The sequence below is a fragment of the Dendrobates tinctorius genome, unplaced genomic scaffold (assembly GCF_039654945.1).
Source record: "Dendrobates tinctorius isolate UK_male_01 unplaced genomic scaffold, ASM3965494v1 ptg000115l, whole genome shotgun sequence".
NCBI lineage: Eukaryota > Metazoa > Chordata > Amphibia > Anura > Dendrobatidae > Dendrobates > Dendrobates tinctorius.
In genome coordinates, this window is record NW_027361783.1 from 14933514 (window position 1) to 14953048 (window position 19535).

A 19535-nucleotide genomic window follows, 5' to 3' on the forward strand; every position below is an offset into this window, starting at 1 on the left:
TGTTCATATAAAGATCATTCATTGTGCAACACCCAAGTAGTGATCTCCGAGGCAGAGGTGATACGCATCCTGAAGGGACTTAAGGTCAAAAAGGCACCTGGCCCTGATGGTGTATCTCCAATGTGTCTGAAAGTATGTGCTACCCAGCTTGCCCCTATACTGACAAATATATACAATGTGTCACTGAAAGAGTGCGTTGTACCTCAGTGTTGGAAAAATTCCACAATTATCCCTGTCCCCAAGAAAGTGGGATCCTCTGAGTTGAACGACAATAGACCAGTAGCACTCACATCTGTAGCTATGAAAGTCTTCGAAAGAATTATGATGTCCCACCTGATAAAATTCACGCAGAAGCTATGGGACCCGCTTCAGTTTGCCTATAAGGAGAATCGTTCGGCAAACGACACTGTCAATCTGGCACTGAAGTACATTTTGGATCATACAGATGAACTGCACTCATATGTCCGGATTCTTTTCATGGACTTTAGCTCAGCGTTCAATACCATTGATCCGAATTTACTTCATAAGAAAATGGTAGCACTTGGAGTCCCTCTTAACTTATGCTTGTGGATTTATAACTTCCTGACAGCCAGGATACAGAGTGTAAAAGTTGGACCATTCACTTCGGACACCTTGGTCACAAACATCGGGGCACCTCAGGGGTGTGTTTTGTCCCCGTTACTGTTTTCTCTCTATACGAATGATTGCATCTCTTCAGCAGACTCAGTAAAAATCTTGAAATTTGCCGATGATATGACACTGATTGGTCTCATCAGGGGAAATGCTGAAGACTTGTATCGGAGTGAGGTGGAAAGAATATGTGACTGGTGTAAAGCCAATAATCTTGTACTCAACACTTAAAAAACTGCTGAGATGGTTGTGGATTTTAGGAAAGATCAACATGAGATACTTCCAATCTACATCCATGACGAAGTGGTTCTTAGGGTCACAGAGACCAAATTCCTTGGTGTTATCATCTCTCATGATCTTAAATGGGGGAAAAACGTGGATGCTGTTATAAGAAAAGCACAACAGAGGATGTTCTTCCTGCGTCAGCTGAAAAGATATGGTTTGTCTAAGAATCTGCTGATCTTATTCTTTAATGCTGTCATCAGATCTGTGATTTGTTCCTCTCTGATAGTCTGGTATGGGGGAGCCACTGCACATGACAAACTCCGCTTACAAAGGACTTTCAGAACAGCAGAGAGAATTATAGGTTCCCCCCTGCCTAAAATCCAGGATCTTTATGATAAGAGTATTCGATCCCACGCATTGAAAATTTCATCCGATCCCTCTCACCCGGGACACTCCTCATTCCAACTACTCCCTTCAGGACGTCGCTTCAGAGTCCCCAAATGCAGCACCAACCGCCATATGAACAGCTTCTATCCACTCTCTGTTCAACAATTAAATCGTCATGTGTAGACTATATACTGTATCTGTCTTGTTAGATGTTACTTGTTGTATCTGTTGTTATATATTATGTTGCCTCTTTGCCACAAAGAATTCCTTGTATATATGTAATATGTACTTGGCGATAATAAATTTGATTTGATTTGATTTGATTAGCCTTCACAATACTCTTTCATTGCTATGATTATTTTAGAAGACTTACATAGTTCGTACTATCTGTTGTGGATTTTTGGGCATTGTAAAGGTGTATTGCTGAGACATTTCTATGTGTGGATTTAATTATAAAGCAGATAAATATTAATATTCTGTGTGAAGTAAAGTTCAGGTTTCTAACAGGAGTTGAAGAGAAAATTGTCATATACCAATAAGGTCTTTATAAGCGATAATTTATATTTGTAGTACTGAACATAAGCTGTTTCTTTTGCAGTTCTAGTTATAAGTGACACCTTAGCATTCATCTCTTAAATAAAAACACAGTGAATACTATTTTTTATGTTTCCCTGGATCATATTTGCAAAAATGGGTTAAGCTTGCGTGGTTTCCAGTTTCACCAAGTACCTACATAACATTTGTGAAGCAGCTACAGTTTGGAGCTCTAAAAACGAGAATTCAATTAAAAGTTTTACATTAAAAATCCCAAATTATTTTAGTATTAATTGTACAGTAGTATAGTATTGTAATACACTTACTCTTGCCTTTTTCTCAAGTTCTAGCATAAGCCTTTCATGTTGCTCAGCTATCGCCAGTGTTGCAGAATGGACTTTCTGATAGATCATCTCTCCTTCTCTTGTTTGAAATGTAAATAGCCCTTCACCTGTGTCACACATTCTGCAAAGAAGAGAAAAAAAGACATTATCCAATTGTAATTCAGAAAATTACAACAGACTTTCTGAACATACAATTAAAATAACCATGTATCATTAATAATATATCATTGATTTACGTTTTTAAGTCATGATCTAGACAAAGTCATTTGTTATTATTTCCTTGGTTCATGATCATTTTAATACATACTGTACAGGATTATTAACACTTGTCCAGATGCTTATCTGAAATTGTAATTAGGAGCCGTCTCTTAAGCCCCCATTACACAAAGCGTTATCGCTAGCAATATCGCTGTAACATCACTGGTAGAGTTGAGCGAAACGGGTCGAAAAATTTCAAAAGTCGTCGACTTTTGGCAAACTCGGGTTTCATGAAACGAAACCCGACCCTAGGATGAGGTCGGCCACGAGGTCGGTGACTTAAGCGCCAAAGTCGCGTTTCAAAAGTTTGTTTTGCGCTCTTTTTCAGCCAATCTGGATCCACGGACACTGTGGGCAACGTGATGACATAGGCAGGGGTCACCACCATCTTTCAGAAGGGCATGCAAGTGATTGGCTTGCTTTGGTGGGCGTCACAGGGGGTATAAAAGGGCATGCACACCGACCGCCATGTTACTCATGCTGATCTCAGAATAGGGAGAGCTGCTGCTGCTGATGATTTTGTAGGGAGAGCATTAGGCAGGGTAGAAGACACCAAAAACTGCTTCTGCTGCTAGCGATTTTGCCTGTACAACACACCAGTCACTGTGTGTGCAGTGCAAGTGGAGGCTATATTTTGCTGGATCAGCGGTGTTGGTTGTTAGGCTGCCTTCTAAGGCTTCCTGACGGCTGCATTGCTGATTACCCACTGCTCTGCAAACTGCTTTTTTAAAAGCAATCCCAAATTTTTTTTTTGTCCTGGTGAGGTACTGAGTGTGCATTTTTTCACACCATACAGCGGTGCACACTCCTCACACAGTACCGTGTAACGGCTGTTATCACGGCCACAGAGAAGCTATCTGTGTGTCGAGGACATGTTCCGTTCTTACAGACCTGCACCTCCTAGTTTTGTCTAGTTTTCAAACAGTTAAATATATTTGCTGTTTGATCACATTCAAAACTATAGAGAGACAGCGTGTGTCAGTCCGTATACTTAAAAAACACGGAGCTTGACAATTTTACGTACACCGGACAGCCGTGTACGTGCACGCTCCTCTCTCAGTACCGTGTAACGGATGTTATCACGGCCACAATGAAGCTATCTGTGTGTCGCTCTGTAAGGATGAGTCGAGGACTTGTTCCGTTCTTACAGACCTACACTCTAGGGAGATTCCTATTCTGCCCAATTTTATATACACCTTGTAGTTTGTCATACACTAGCCAATTTCTGCCTGTGACATAGCGCTGTGATTTTCAGTGGGCCTCACACAATCCAAAAGTGTCCAGTGTCCACAAGTGTGTGCAGAAATTCAAAATCTCTGTTATCCTCTAGTGACATTTTTCACACCTGCGACATCGAGCCTGTGACATAGCGCTGTGATATTCAGTGGGCCTCACACAATCCAAAAGTGTCCAGTGTCCACAAGTGTGTGCAGAAATTCAAAATCTCTGTTATCCTCTAGTGACATTTTTCACACCTGCGACATCGAGCCTGTGACATAGCGCTGTGATATTCAGTGGGCCTCACACAATCCAAAAGTGTCCAGTGTCCACAAGTGTGTGCAGAAATTCAAAATCTCTGTTATCCTCTAGTGACATTTTTCACACCTGCGACATCGAGCCTGTGACATAGTGCTGTGCTATTCAGTGGGCCTCACACAATCCAAAAGTGTCCAGTGTCCACAAGTGTGGGCAGAAATTCAAAATCTCTGTTATCCTCTAGTGACATTTTTCACACCTGCGACATCGAGCCTGTGACATAGCGCTGTGATATTCAGTGGGCCTCACACAATCCAAAAGTGTCCAGTGTCCACAAGTGTGTGCAGAAATTCAAAATCTCCGTTATCCTCTAGTGACATTTTTCACACCTGCGACATCAAGTCTGTGACATAGCGCTGTGATATTCAGTGGGCCTCACACAATCCAAAAGTGTCCAGTGTCCACAAGTGTGTGCAGAAATTCAAAATCTCCGTTATCCTCTAGTGACATTTTTCACACCTGCGACATCAAGTCTGTGACATAGCGCTGTGATATTCAGTGGGCCTCACACAATCCAAAAGTGTCCAGTGTCCACAAGTGTGTGCAGAAATTCAAAATCTCTGTTATCCTCTCGTGACATTTTTCACACCTGCGACATCGAGCCTGTGACATAGTGCTGTGATATTCAGTGGGCCTCACACAATCCAAAAGTGTCCAGTGTCCACAAGTGTGTGCAGAAATTCAAAATCTCTGTTATCCTCTAGTGACATTTTTCACACCTGCAACATCCAGCCTGTGACATAGTGCTGTGATATTCAGAGGGCCTCACACAATCCAAAAGTGTCCAGTGTCCACAAGTGTGTGCAGAAATTCAAAATCTCTGTTATCCTCTAGTAACATTTTTCACACCTGCGACATCGAGCCTGTGACATAGAGCTGTGATATTCAGTGGGCCTCACACAATCCAAAAGTGTCCAGTGTCCACAAGTGTGTGCAGAAATTCAAAATCTCTGTTATCCTCTAGTGACATTTTTCACACCTGCGACATCGAGCCTGTGACATAGCGCTGTGATATTCAGTGGGCCTCACACAATCCAAAAGTGTCCAGTGTCCACAAGTGTGTGCAGAAATTCAAAATCTCCGTTATCCTCTAGTGACATTTTTCACACCTGCGACATCGCGCCTGTGACATAGCGCTGTGATATTCAGTGGGCCTCACACAATCCAAAAGTGTCCAGTGTCCACAAGTGTGTGCAGAAATTCAAAATCTCCCCTGTCCTATAGACACCTTGTACCTTGTTTTACATTACTATATAGTTTGTTGGATTTTGTCTACATTTCTACCAAAAATGAGGAAGGCTGGTGGAAGAGGCCGTGGAATTGGGCGGGGGTTGGCAGCTGGTAATGATGGTGTTGGTGGTGGATCTGATGGTAGTGGCAAAAGCAAAATAGGACCGAATGCAGGAGGTGTTGAGCATGCGTCATCGTCTGGCTCCACAAGGCCTCGAAGGCTTAGTTTTCTAGGAGTTGGCAAACCGCTTTTAAAGCCAGAGCTGCAGGACAAAGTTTTGTCTTACATTGCTGACTCAGCCTCCAGCTCTATCGCCTCCTCTTCTGAAGTTGTAAAAAATAAAAGCACTGAGTCGTCATTGGAGGCTCATGTTCATGAACCACACCTTTCTTTGTGTCCTTCACCCCAACCAAGATTGAAGGATGACGCAGGCCATACTAATGATTACTCCATGGAGCCTTTTTCACATACCATGCCTGGATTATCAAGTGAAATGGTGAATTACCCAGGCCAAGATGAATCAGACATGGAGTGCACTGATGCACAGCCACTGATAGATGATTCTGCTGGTACATTCACTCAGAGCACTACATTGTCCTCGCAGTGTACAGAGCCAGATTCTGACCCTGATGAGACTCAGGTACCCCTTCCCGCACACTATACCACCATACACGGTGACACAGAGGAAGGTGCACATGACATTGAAGAGGAGGTGATGGATGACCCAGTTGTTGACCCAGATTGGCATACATTGGGGGAAGAGGGTGCTGCTTCCAATAGCTCAGATGAGGAGGAGGAGGAGCATCCACAGCAGACATCGACATCGCAACAGCTGTTATCTGGCAGGCCCGGAGCACTCCAAAGACAGGTTCCAAAAATCAAAAGAGTTGCTGGACAGCTTGTCCAGAGGGTCAAAATATCACAGCGTGCTAGGCCGCAAAATGTCTGCCAAAGTAGGAAGAGTGCAGTGTGGCACTTTTTTGAACAAAATCCTCATGATCAGGCCAAGGTTATCTGTAAGAAGTGCGCAAAGACCTTTAGCCGAGGGAAAAATCTGAAAAATTTGAATACCAGTTGCATGCTTAGACATTTAACCAGCATGCACTTGCAAGCATGGACACAACACCAAACCTCAAGTACCACATGTGCAACTGATCACAAAGAAGGTAGTCAGCAACGCTACATTGTTTCCCCCACTGTAAGCCCACCGGTTAGCACAGCAGCAAATGTTGAGGTGTCGTTGCAAGGCCACAGCAGTCAGGGAATCCCACTGTTATATCAACGAAAGACTGAATCTAGGCCATCAGAAAGAACACCAACTCCATCACCATCATGAACCCTCTTTCAGTCCGCCCTGTCCACCGCTACTTCCACCATATGCAGCTCTCAAGTCCAGCTCACCCTCCCAGACACTATGAGTAGGTCAAGAAAGTACTCAGTCTCTCATTCGCGTACACTGGGCTTGAACACCAACATTGCCAAACTAATCTCGTTAGAGATGATGCCCTATCGGTTGGTGGAAAGCGCAGCTTTCCGCGAACTCATGGCCTATGCATACCACGCTATGACCTACCCAGTCGCCACTTCTTCTCTCGCAAAGCCATCCCAGCCCTCCACCATCATGTAAGAATGAAAGACAGCAAAATGTGCTGGAGTGGGTTATCAAAATCATAGTGATTTAGATGTGTTGGTAATCACAACCAAGATTCCAGCACATGAATGGATAGTGCAGAACACACTGCATATAACCATAGCAACTAACGAAAAGCAGTGAAAAAGTCCTCATATCACAAGGTAAAGTGCAAAGTAGGTTTTTATTGAAAGGTGAAACAAACAGAACATGGCTAAAAAGTGACATTGGTAGGAAAAGAAAGGCCGGGTGACCATGGCAGCTCCAAATAAATAGTCATGAGAAATACATGAACATTGTGAAGTGTCTAACTGTCTAAACATAAATAATGTTTGCCCATGGTCGTGACCATAACTACAGGGAAAAAATTCCTACATGAATGATGACAGGCAAAAACATACAATATGGTAATAAAGGAGGCACTTACACAAGAAGGAGCAGAAAGGGAGACCACAGCCGTACCCCAACGCGCGGCGTTTCGGCGATAATGCCTTCCTCAGGGGGCCCCCTGAGGAAGGCATTATCGCCGAAACGCCGCGCGTTGGGGTACGGCTGTGGTCTCCCTTTCTGCTCCTTCTTGTGTAAGTGCCTCCTTTATTACCATATTGTATGTTTTTGCCTGTCATCATTCATGTAGGAATTTTTTCCCTGTAGTTATGGTCACGACCATGGGCAAACATTATTTATGTTTAGACAGTTAGACACTTCACAATGTTCATGTATTTCTCATGACTATTTATTTGGAGCTGCCATGGTCACCCGGCCTTTCTTTTCCTACCAATGTCACTTTTTAGCCATGTTCTGTTTGTTTCACCTTTCAATAAAAACCTACTTTGCACTTTACCTTGTGATATGAGGACTTTTTCACTGCTTTTCGTTAGTTGCTCCACCATCATGTGAAAGACCGCATTGTCCATGCACTCAAGCAGTCAGTGAGTGGAAAGGTGCACCTCACAACTGATGCATGGTCCAGTCGGCATGGCCAGGGCCGTTACGTGTCCATCTCTGCGCACTGGGTTAATGTGGTGGATGCAGGGTCCACAGGGGACAGCAGTGGTGGGACAGTGCTGCCTAGCCCATGGTATAGGAAACAGTTGGCTGTAGGCGTTCGACCCTTCTCCTCCTCCAGAAGCGAAAGCTCGTCCACAGAGCGCAGTCATACGAGCACTCCATCTGCAGCTGCCACTGTTGCACACAAGGTGTCCCCCTATCGAGCAGCTAGTGGAAAGCGTCAGCAGGCTGTGTTGCAGATGATGTGTTTGGGCGACAGACACACCGCCGAGGTGCTGGCCGAGTACTTGAAGCGACAAACTGAGTCATGGCTGGGCAGTGTACATCTTGAGGCAGGCAAGGTAGTTAGTGATAACGGCCGTAATTTTGTGGCAGCTATAGCCCTTTCAAAACTCAGCCACATACCTTGCTTGGCTCACACCTTGAACCTGGTGGTGCAGTGCTTCCTCAAAAATTATCCGGAGTTAACAGCCCTGCTCCAGAAGGTGCGAAGACTGTGCGCGCACATCCGCGGGTCGCCTGTACACTCCATTCGTATGCAGAAGCTGCAGCGATTGCTCCACCTTCCCAACCACCGCCTCATTATCGACATTGCAACAAGGTGGAACTCCACCCTGCACATGGTTGAGCGGCTGTGCGAGCAGAGGCAGGATACACGGCCAGGCACTTTGAGAGCAGACATGGAGTTGACAGGTGTGCAGTGGTCGAAGCTGAAAGACCTCTGTAAAGTCCTTCAGTGTTTCGAGGAATGCACACAGCTGGTAAGCGCAGACGACGCCATCCTAAGCATGAGAATCCCACTTATGCGTCTGCTCATGCAAACTTTGACGCACCTTAAGGAGCAGGCGTCTGCAGCCAATGTTGATGAGGAGGAAGAGGAGGAGGGAATCCTTGATGACATTCAGCCATTGTCTGCTCAGGGACCTCTCCTTGACGAGGTGGAGGAAGAAGAGGAGGAGGAGGATGATGATGGGGATGATTACATAGGGGAGGAGGATGCATCTCATGGGGAAAGTGAAAATGTTGGCATGGCAAGGTCTGGTACAGGGTTTGTGCGTGACTGGAGGGATGTGGATTTGCCAGAAAGTGCTCCTCCACCCAGAACTCGCAGTGCATCATTGACCCCGGGAACATTGGCCCACATGTCAGATTATGCCTTGCAGATCCTAAAATGGGACCCACGCATTGCCAAAATGATGAACGATGATGACTACTGGTTGGCCAGCATCCTGGATCCACGCTATAAAGGCAAATTACAAAACATCATGCCACAGGAGAACCTTGACCTAATATTGGCTACTAAACAAGCAACTCTGGTTAACCGGTTAGTTGAGGCATTCCCAGCACACAGCAGCGGTGATGGTTCTCACACGAGCCGTATGGGACGGGGGCAGCTTGGCAGAGGTGTTCATGGTGCACACAGCAGAAGTGGCGTTGGAGACAGGGGTTTCATGACAATGTTGTGGACTGATTTTTCACGGACCGCTCACACAACTGGTAATACTGCATCGATGGAAAGTGACAGGAGACAGCAGTTGTCAACTATGGTTAACAACTACTTTTCCTCCCATATCGATGTTCTCGCACACAGGTCATTCCCCTTTGACTATTGGGCCGCTAAACTGGACACCTGGCCTGAATTGGCACAATATGCCTTACAGGATCTCGCTTGCCCAGCTGCAAGTGTGCTATAGGAAAAAGTCTTCAGTGCAGCTGGATCAATCCTGACAGAAAAAAGGACTCGTCTGTCAACCCAAAATGTGGATGATCTAACCTTCATTAAAATGAACCATGCATGGGTTTTCAAGGATTTTGTCCCACCTTCCCTTGATGACACAAAGGTTGCCAGAAAAATGGCTTGCTTTGGTCCTCCTCCTATTCCGTGAACTTGACCTATTTCGCCTTTTGCAGCAGCTGAATGACCCACATCTACATATGCCACTTTGTAAATCTCCCTAAGTGGGCGGCCCCCTCCCCATGGCCGGGGTCACCACCTAGCGCACAAAACTGTGCGAGTGCCGTTGCCCTGGACAGGTGGGTAGGCCGACTCTTGGGCGCGAGCACTGGCATAGGTTCCCTCATAGTGCAATCAAGTGTCTCTGACAGTGGTGGTGCACACCCACCGTCAGACACACCGCCGTACTATGAGGGGCCCAGTGCCAGTACCGACGCCCACGAGTGTGCCCCCCTTGCTTGGGCAGGGCCCCAGCATTTGCAATGTTTACCTCTCCCTGCTCCTCCGCTGTGTAGTCTGGGCTGTCAAATCCTTCACTGGGACTGCCACTACAAATTGATTGAACTGAAAGATGATGGTTAAGATGTAGCTATGCCCTGTCCTGCTGGCCGGGCTCTAGCTCCAGATGATCAGTGGCTTCCATTTCTTATGGACGTCGACTCACAATTACATGCAGTGGTGGTTTATCATCAGCTTTCACAGTTTTCCTACTCACAAACGTGTGACATTCCGGTGCACATTTCAAAATGTGCCCTCTCATGCCAATCAAATAGAATCGTCTACGGCCTATGGCTTCTGTATTTTGCACTCCAAAGTTACGTGACAGATCATGATAGCCAGTGAGCACCATGTTTACATCGCTCCCTGTGATAAAAATTGGATTGAGATGAGTAACAGTGATGGAATCCACGGAAGTGCGATACAGCAAGACTTTATTCACAAAAAAATGTTTTCACTGTCTCAACACACAAATTAATTGAGGGTCAGCATCGCCTATGAGAATTGTGACGGAAGTTTTTCCCATTAAAAATAATTCCTAGATTTCTGCAATCAATATCCTTTATGTCACTAATTGTATGCATCTCATTTCCTATTGCGGAGAGGCTGGACTGTATTACTGAGACAGAAATATATATGAAGATTTAAAAATAACACCAAAAGTATATAGTTGTGTACGCCTCAAATGCATTTCCTTTTTTCCACTTTTTAGATTGCCGTGTAATCCATACTGAGAACACGGAGATTTTACATGTTTAAACTATGCTATATATACCTGCTATCCAGTGGTAAAGTACCCTTTCTCAACTTTGTACAATCTGGTCAAATCCATACTGGGCCTGAGAACATCTGAGTCTGCCTCCTGATCTATAGACATATATTTTTAATGTGTAATCTAGGCTACATATATACGTGTTATCCGGTGAAACTGTACCCTTTATCAACTTTCTACAATGTTGTTGAATCCATACTGGGCCTGAGAACGGCTGCCGAGCTGTTAAGCAAGCTACAGCACCTGTGGTTTGGACACATAATTTTTTCAGGAATGACGGTTAGGCCTAACTCCGGAATTGCGGTTGACCTGAACTTACAGGGAAATCATCGTTCGCGGGGAATAATCTGAATCCCAGATCCCCATCACTAACGGATTAGTTATCTGCACCTGTAAGCAACAAAAGCTGGTCCTTTCAGTGTAGCATGCATGCAGCCCCGGACATGTACTGGAATGCTAGACCTGTTATTGCTCGATCTCATGTGCCACAGCCTCGCGTATCCCTCTAGTAAGCTTGACGCGTACCGCGGGGCCATGCCGGAGTCTCGGTCGTTAACGGAATAAAGCTGAGAAATCGCTAGCACAACTACAAACGGACATACCACACTACACACAGAATCGACAAAGCTTGCAATCTGTCCATCTTTTCTGTAGCTTGTATGGTAGTGGTTTCCTGGGTGCAGTCCAATTAAGCCACAGGCTCCACTCCTGGTGGTGCCCTTTTGGACATTCCTTTAAGGTTCAGCTTTGCAATCATACTGCCCCCGGAAACCAAAAACTTTGCCTTCAGGGACGCTGTTTGGAGGTTCGTGGGAATAACGCCGCCCGATCAGCAGTCGGCATATGGGTCGCCCTCCCAGGGCTGTGGGGTACTCGGTACCGGGCCGGTGTCAGTGGGATGTGTCACAGCAGCGGTGACCCGGACGGTGGCCCTGGGCGCCCATGTAAATGGCGTGGTATAATGGTAAAGAGTTTATATAGATAGTTTGACGCCACCTGTGGTGTTCGGAAACATAGATGTTAGGCCAACGCTGCATGCAGAGCCTCTGGGACTCATGGTGTTGTGCAGCAAAGATGGTGAAGCTCCCCACAGGTGGAGCTGGAGTCCCAGGGAAGTGTAGATGTAGTGATGGGGGAAAGGCACAGGTGGTGTAGGTGCTGGTACCCAGATGTAGCGGTGCTGGAATAACTGTAGGACACCAGAGTGTGCAGTTCCAAAGCTTTACTCACAGTCTGCAGGTTACACAGATGCCTGCCTCCGTGCTGTGTCCTCCGGGTCAGGACCTCTGCCAACCTCCGGGACCAGAATGGAAAGCTCCCTTCCAACACTCTGCCAACATGTACCTTCCTGAACGTCTCCTTTCTAGCGCTTGTGGGGGAAGCACTCACAGGACCGTGGTTCACTGAAACGCCTCCTGTCTAACAGATGTTCCTCAGACTTTACTTGTATGGCAGACAGCTGTTGCCTTTTCCTTCTGCCTCGCACACGTCGATGCTGGGGCCTCCGAGCCTTAGTTGGGTACAGAGCATTTATAGCTGCTACTTCCCCCGGTTTCTGCTGCAGGAACATCAGTGTCCCTACAAACTCGGAGACCGGAATCCAGACCATGCGCTCCAGCTAGGAGTGAGCCTTAACTCTGCTCATCCTCCAGCTCCCCTTCTCACGTCCACACACTTCCCCTTCCATGCACAGAGTGCCCTAACTTACCTCCTCCCGACCACAGAGAGCAGCTCCTCAGCAGTCAGGTTCAGAGGTCTCCCTGCTGGCCTGGAGTGGGAAATGTGTTGTGTGTTGGTTTCACTGCTAGAGAGATCCTTCGTTGCTCCCAAGCTTGACAACACACTCCCTAGGAGGAAGGCAATGCCACAGTGGCGACCGTACTCTTGGGGACGCCACAAGTGCACTGAGGCCCAGCCACTGCTGGATGATGCTGCTGGTACATTGACACAGACCACTACATTCCCCTCGCACTCTACACTGCCAGAATCTGACCCAGAGGAAACTCAGGTTCCCCTTCCCGCATACTATACCACCTTACACGGTGACAAAGAGGACGGTGCAGATGAAAGTGCAGGTTCCTTGAGTAGGTGGAGGGGCATACTCATGGGCAATGTCTCTGCCGGTGGGAGGGCCTAAACAGCCAAGTGCAGTGAAAAAATGTATATTAGGCTGGTTTCACACTTGCGTCTTTTTGTGCTGTTTTTAACGCAAAAAACGCATGCGTTTTTCCCATATCTTTTACATGGGTGCGCATAGGTGCGCATACACATGCGTTTGTACGCGTTTGTATGTGCATGTGTTTTTTGGTAGTGTGCGCTCGGGCGCACAAAATGCATCCTGTTGCATTTTTTGTGCGTCCGACTTTCTCCCACATATGGGGTATCAGTGTACTCAGGACAAATTGGACAACAATTTTTGGGGTCCAATTTCTCCTGTTACCCTTGGGAAAATAAAAAAATTGGGGACTAAAAGATCATGTTTGTGGAAAAAATGTGTTTTTTTACAGCAGAACACCCATTAAAGTATATGGGTGCGCATACGTGCGCATTGCAATGCGCACGTATGCGCAAAAAACGCACCAAACACCGCAAAAAATGCACACAAACGCATGATGCGTTTTTTTCATGCGTTTGTGTGTGCAAAAAGCGCACAGCAAAAAAAACGCAAGTGTGAAAGTAGCCTAACATATGGTCTTTCAATGTCCACACAGATGAATTCTTTAACTTAATTTTAGACTATCCAATAAGTCATGTGTAGTAGAAATGATCAAATATTTTGAAATTTTAATTTGCCAACTCTGAAAAATTTTGACAAAAATTTGATTTGAGGTGATTACATTTGCTGCAAATTGCAAGCACCATATTTTCCGGTGTATAAGACGACCTTTTAACTCATGAAAACGTAAAAAGTCGGGGGTCGTCTTATACACCAGGAATCATCTTAAACGCCGAGTGCAGACCAATCTGCATATGGTGGGGGAGTGGTCCCGATGATGAAGAGAGGGGGCGTCTCACAGGGAAGATGTAAGGGGAGTTATCATCCCTTTTACCTTATTGGTGGCAGCGGTGCTATCTGCGGGTCTCTATGCTGGGGACGGCGGCGGCTCCTCTTTGTGCAGAGTAGGGGCTCTCTGCTGGGATCGGCTCTTTGTCCAGCGTTGGGGCTCCTCCGGCATTTCCACAAAGCCAGAGGGCCCTGGCAGCTCCATTGCTGCGATGCGGTGGCCTCTGGGAAAATGGCCGCTGGAGCCCGCGCATGCTCAGATTCAGATCTCGTCCTGAGATCTCGGTAGACCAATGAGGTAAAAGAGGGATGATAACTCCACTTACACCTTCCCTGTGACATACCCCTCTCTTCGTCATCGGGACCACTCCCCCACCATATGCAGATTGCTCCACACCAGGCATATAAGATGACACACGATGTATAAGAAGAACCCCATCTTTTAAGAAGATTTTATATTTTAACTGGAAAAGTTGGTGGGGTCGTCTTATACGCCAGAAAATACGGTACTTCAATTGCCTTGAAGAAAGAAATAAAATATTCTGCAGTCTTCTAGGACTGCAGACAATCTTTCTATCTCTTTAATACAATTACAACCTAAGTAATGTCAAAATGACCTCTACATATGGCTATGGGTGAACAGATGTTAACCAATCTTAACTGGCATTTTGTCACACACACTAGCTGTACAGTTTACTCAAAGCTGTGGTTTGTGACATCCTTTCAGTAAACAGATTCACCCTAAAATGATTGCTGTGCTGCATTTCCTGCTTTAGCTTTTATATAAGCTATGATAGGCTGTGCTATATTATGTGATGTGTTTTGCTATGTGATGGCTGCGCTGTGTGTGGTGATAGCTGCAAGTCTTTATTGAGAAGCCCAAAGTTATATAAGCCTTCTCTGGCTGATGCAATCTTCTGCATTGTGTAAAATAGCGGTGAGTATTTTGGTAATTTGCCTGAATCAATTACCAATTGTTTGAATTCATCAGGTCCAGCAAATTTACTAAAATGCGTGATGAATTTAATTTGGTATCAAATCAATTTGTGCTTGGCTAATGTACTCTACCAAAATGAAAAAGAATACACAAAAAGAATCATTTATCTATGTAAAAAATGCCTGTCCTTTCAAACTAGTATTTTTGAAATTATGCATAAGTAAGATGCCAGCTTATATGGGCTGACCACTTTGGACCAAAATTAATAAGATGTTTATTTGAGAATTCTGTTGTTAAACACTTTAATACATCACAATATTTTTGTGCAACTTAGAAGAAGTTGAAAAATGTTGCAACATTTGGGGTTTCCACACCAGCCTTGACCAGCTACATGAATATAGCCATACTGTGGTCGGCACATGGGTAGGCTGGGGAGTGGCTATTACTGCCCATCACATCTTGAATGTTATGCCGCAAATCTGGAAAAGCATTTGTGTGCGGTGTAGTCAATACTATCTATCATCATACAGTATGTCGCACCCATGAGACGCTGTTCCAGCCATCACATTAGGGGTGAGTTAATTATATAAACAAATGAAGCAGGATCATTTTCAAGTTGCTGATAATTTTGTACGGCCTTAAGCAAAGTCTGTTGCATTTTCCTACACATGGAAACTACTGGTATGCAGATGCCGATTTCAGGGGCTGAAAGAACACACTTTTGACCCACAAGTCAAAGGAGGGATATGGGAATGTTATACAGTACACATTGGAAAAAGCTTTCAATGTATGTTGTATACTGTATGATAGCAGAACAGATACAGTATACACTTACACTAAGCCATGGTAAATTCTAAGTATTTTGTTTAAAAAACATAGAAAATATTTAAAATTCTAAAGCTGAATGCAAACTGGTTCAGATGCACTGAGGATATGTAGAAATGCGTGTCTACAGTGGCATGTAAACGTTTGAGCACCCCTTTTCAAAATTACTGTTACTGTGAACAGTTGAGCAAGTTGAAGATGAAATGATCTTTAAAAGGCCTTAAAGATGACACCTTTCCTTTGCATTCTAGGCAATATATATACAGTTAGGTCCATATATATATGGACAGAGACAACATTTTTCTAATTTTGGTTCTAGACATTACCACAATGAATTTTAAACAAAACAATTCAGATGCAGTTGAAGTTCAGACTTTCAGCTTTCACATTAAAATTTGATGAAGGGTTTAGGAGTTTCAACTCCTTAACATGTGCCACCCTGTTTTTAAAGGGACCAAAAGTAATTGGACAATTGACTCCAAGGCTATTTCATGGACAGGTGTGAGCAATCCATTGGTTATGTCATTCTCAATTAAGCAGATAAAAGGCCTGGAGTTGATTTGAAGTGTGGTGCTTGCATTTGGAAGGTTTTGCTGTGAAGAAAACATGCGGTCAAAGGAGCTCTCCATGCAGGTGAAACAAGCCATCCTTAAGCTGCAAAAACAGAAAAAACCTATCCGAGATATTGCTACAACATTAGGAGTGGCAAAATCTACAGTTTGGTACATCCTGAGAAAGAAAGAAAGCACTGGTGAACTCATCAATGCAAAAAGACCTGGTTCCCATGGAAGACAACAGTGGTGGATGATCGCAGAATAATCTCCATGGTGAAGAGAAACCCCTTCACAACAGCCAACCAAGTGAAAAACACTCTCCAGGAGGTAGGCGTATCAATATCCAAATCTACCATAAAGAGAAGACTGCATGAAAGTAAATACAGAGGGTTCACTGCACGGTGCAAGCCACTCATAAGCATCAAGAATCAAAAGGCTAGACTGGACTTTGCTAAAAAACATCTAAAAAAGCCAGCACAGTTCTGGAAGAACATTCTTTGGACAGATGAAACCAAGATCAACCTCTACCAGAATGATAGAAAGAGAAAAGTATGGCGAAGGCGTATTACAGCTCATGATCCAAAGCATACCACATCATCTGTAAAACACAGCGGAGGCAGTGTGATGGCTTGGTCATGCATGGCTGCCAGTGGCCCTGAGTCACTAGTGTTTATTGATGATGTGACACAGGACAGAAGCAGACAAATGAATTCTGAGGTATTCAGAGCCATACTGTGTGCTCAGATCCAGCCAAATGCAGCCAAACTGATTGGTCATCGTTTCATACTACAGATGGACAATGACCCAAAACATAAAGCCAAAGCAACCCAGGAGTTTATTAAAGCAAAGAAGTGGAATATTCTTGAATGGCCAAGTCAGTCACCTGATCTCAACCCAATCCCAATTGAGCATGCATTTCACTTGTTAAAGACTAAACTTCAGACAGAAAGGCCCACAAACAAACAGCAACTGAAAACCACCACAGTGAAGGCCTGGCAGAGCATCAAAAAGGAGGAAACACAGCGTCTGGTGAAGACCATGAGTTCAAGACTTCAGGCTGTCATTGCCAACAAAGGGTTTTCAACTAAGTACTAGAAATGAACATTTTATTTACAATTATTTAATCTGTCCAATTACTTTTGGTCCCTTTAAAAACAGGGTGGCACATGTTAAGGAGCTGAAACTCCTAAACCCTTCAACCAATTTTAATGTGGATACCCTCAAATGAAAGCTGAAAGTCTAAACTTCAACTGCATCTGAATTGTTTTGTTTAAAATTCATTGTTGTAATGTCTAGAACCAAAATTAGAAAAATGTTGTCTCTGTCCAAATATATATGGACCTAACTGTATATACACTCACTGGCCACTTTATTAGGTACACCTGTCCAACTGTGTGTTAAGACTTAATTTCTAATCAGCCAATCACATGGCGGCAACTCAGTGCATTTAGGCATGTAGACATGGTCAAGACAATCTCCTGCAGTTCAAACCGAGCATCAGTATGGGGAAGAAAGGTGATTTGAGTGCCTTTGAACGTGGCATGATTGTTGGTGCCAGAAGGGCTGGTCTGAGTATTTCAGAAACTGCTGATCTACTGGGATTTTCACGCACAACCATCTCTAGGGTTTACAGAGAATGGTCCGAAAAAGAAAAAAAATCCAGTGAGCGGCAGTTCTGTGGCCGGAAATGCCATGTTGATGCCAGAGGTCAGAGGAGAATGGGCAGACTGGTTCGAGCTGATAGAAAGGCAACATTGACTCAAATTGCCACCCGTTACAACCAAGGTAGGCAGAAGAGCATCTCTGAACGCACAGTGCGTCGAACTTTGAGGCAGATGGGCTACAGCAGCAGAAGACCACACTGGGTACCACTCCTCTCAGCTAAGAACAGGAAACTGAGGCTACAATTTGCACAAGCTCATCGAAATTGGACAGTAGAAGATTGGAAAAACGTTGCCTGGTCTGATGAGTCTCGATTTCTGCTGCGACATTCGGATGGTAGGGTCAGAATTTGGCGTAAACAACATGAAAGCATGGATCCATCCTGCCTTGTATCAACGGTTCAGGCTGGTGGTGGTGGTGTCATGGTGTGGGGAATTTTTTCTGGGCACTCTTTGGGCCCCTTGGTACCAATTGAGCATCGTTGCAACGCCACAGCCTACCTGAGTATTGTTGCTGACCATGTCCATCCCTTTATGACCACAATGTACCCAACATCTGATGGCTACTTTCAGCAGGATAATGCGCCATGTCATAAAGCTCGAATCATCTCAGATTGGTTTCTTGAACATGACAATGAGTTTACTGTACTCAAATGGCCTCCTCAGTCACCAGATCTCAATCCAATAGAGCATCTTTGGGATGTGGTGGAACGGGAGATTCGCATCAGGGATGTGCAGCCGACAAATCTGCGCCAACTGTGTGATGCCATCATGTCAATATGGTCCAAAATCTCTGAGGAATGCTTCCAGCACCTTGTTGAATCTCTGCCACGAAGAATTGAGGCAGTTCTGAAGGCAAAAGGGGGTCCAACCCGTTACTAGCATGGTGTACCTAATAAAGTGGCCAGTGAGTGTATATCTATATATATAATTTTTTTTCATCTTTTACATTTTTAAAATTACAAAAAGGAAAATTGGCAGATGCAAAAAATTGCGCACCCTGCATGGTTAGTACCTAGTAGCATGCCTTTTTGAAAGTGTCACAGCTTATAAATGCTTTTTGTAGCCAGGCAAGAGTATTTCAAGCTTAGTTTGAGGGATTTTCAACCATTCTTCCTTGCAAAATTCTTCCAGTTCTGTGAGATTCCTCAGTCATCTTGCATACACTGCTATTTTGAGGTATAGCCACAGATTTACAATGATGTTCAGATCAGGGGACTGTGAGGGCCATTGTAAAACCTTTATCTTGTGACTTTTGAGGTAGTCTATACTATAGTGGATTTTCACGTTTGTTTAGGATCATTATTCATTTGTAGAAACCATCCTCTCTTCAACTTTAGATTGTTTTATTTGCAACAAGAATTTGTTGAAATTTCAGTGAATCCACAACATAACCCCGAAGCACGATTCATACACTCCCATGCTTAATGCTTATCAAGATATTTTTTTCCTGAAATTCAGTTCCCTTTTTTTCTCCACACATACCTTTATTCATTGTGGCCAAAGAGTTGTATTTTATCCTTATCGGTCAACAGTACTTTCCAAAATGCATCAGGTATGTTTAGATGTTCTTTTACATACTTCTGATGCTGAAATTTATGGTGAGGATGCAGAAGAGGTTTTCTTCTGATGACTCTACCGTGAACGTCATATTTGTGCAGGTGTCTCTGAACAGTAGAACAATGTACCATAAATCCAAAGTCTGCTAAATCTTTCTGAAGGCATTTTGCAGTCAAGCAGGGATTCTGATTTGCCTCCCTAGC

General features: G+C 44.5%; 1 protein-coding gene across 1 annotated transcript in view; it reads right to left on the bottom strand.

Moving 5' to 3' along the window:
- DOK6 (docking protein 6) overlaps positions 1 to 19535 on the bottom strand; it is an 800529-nt gene that overhangs the window by 190905 nt on the left and 590089 nt on the right. Inside the window, 1 exon segment of the mRNA XM_073590016.1 lies at positions 2103 to 2241. Coding sequence (XP_073446117.1) covers positions 2103 to 2241 — 139 coding nt within the window.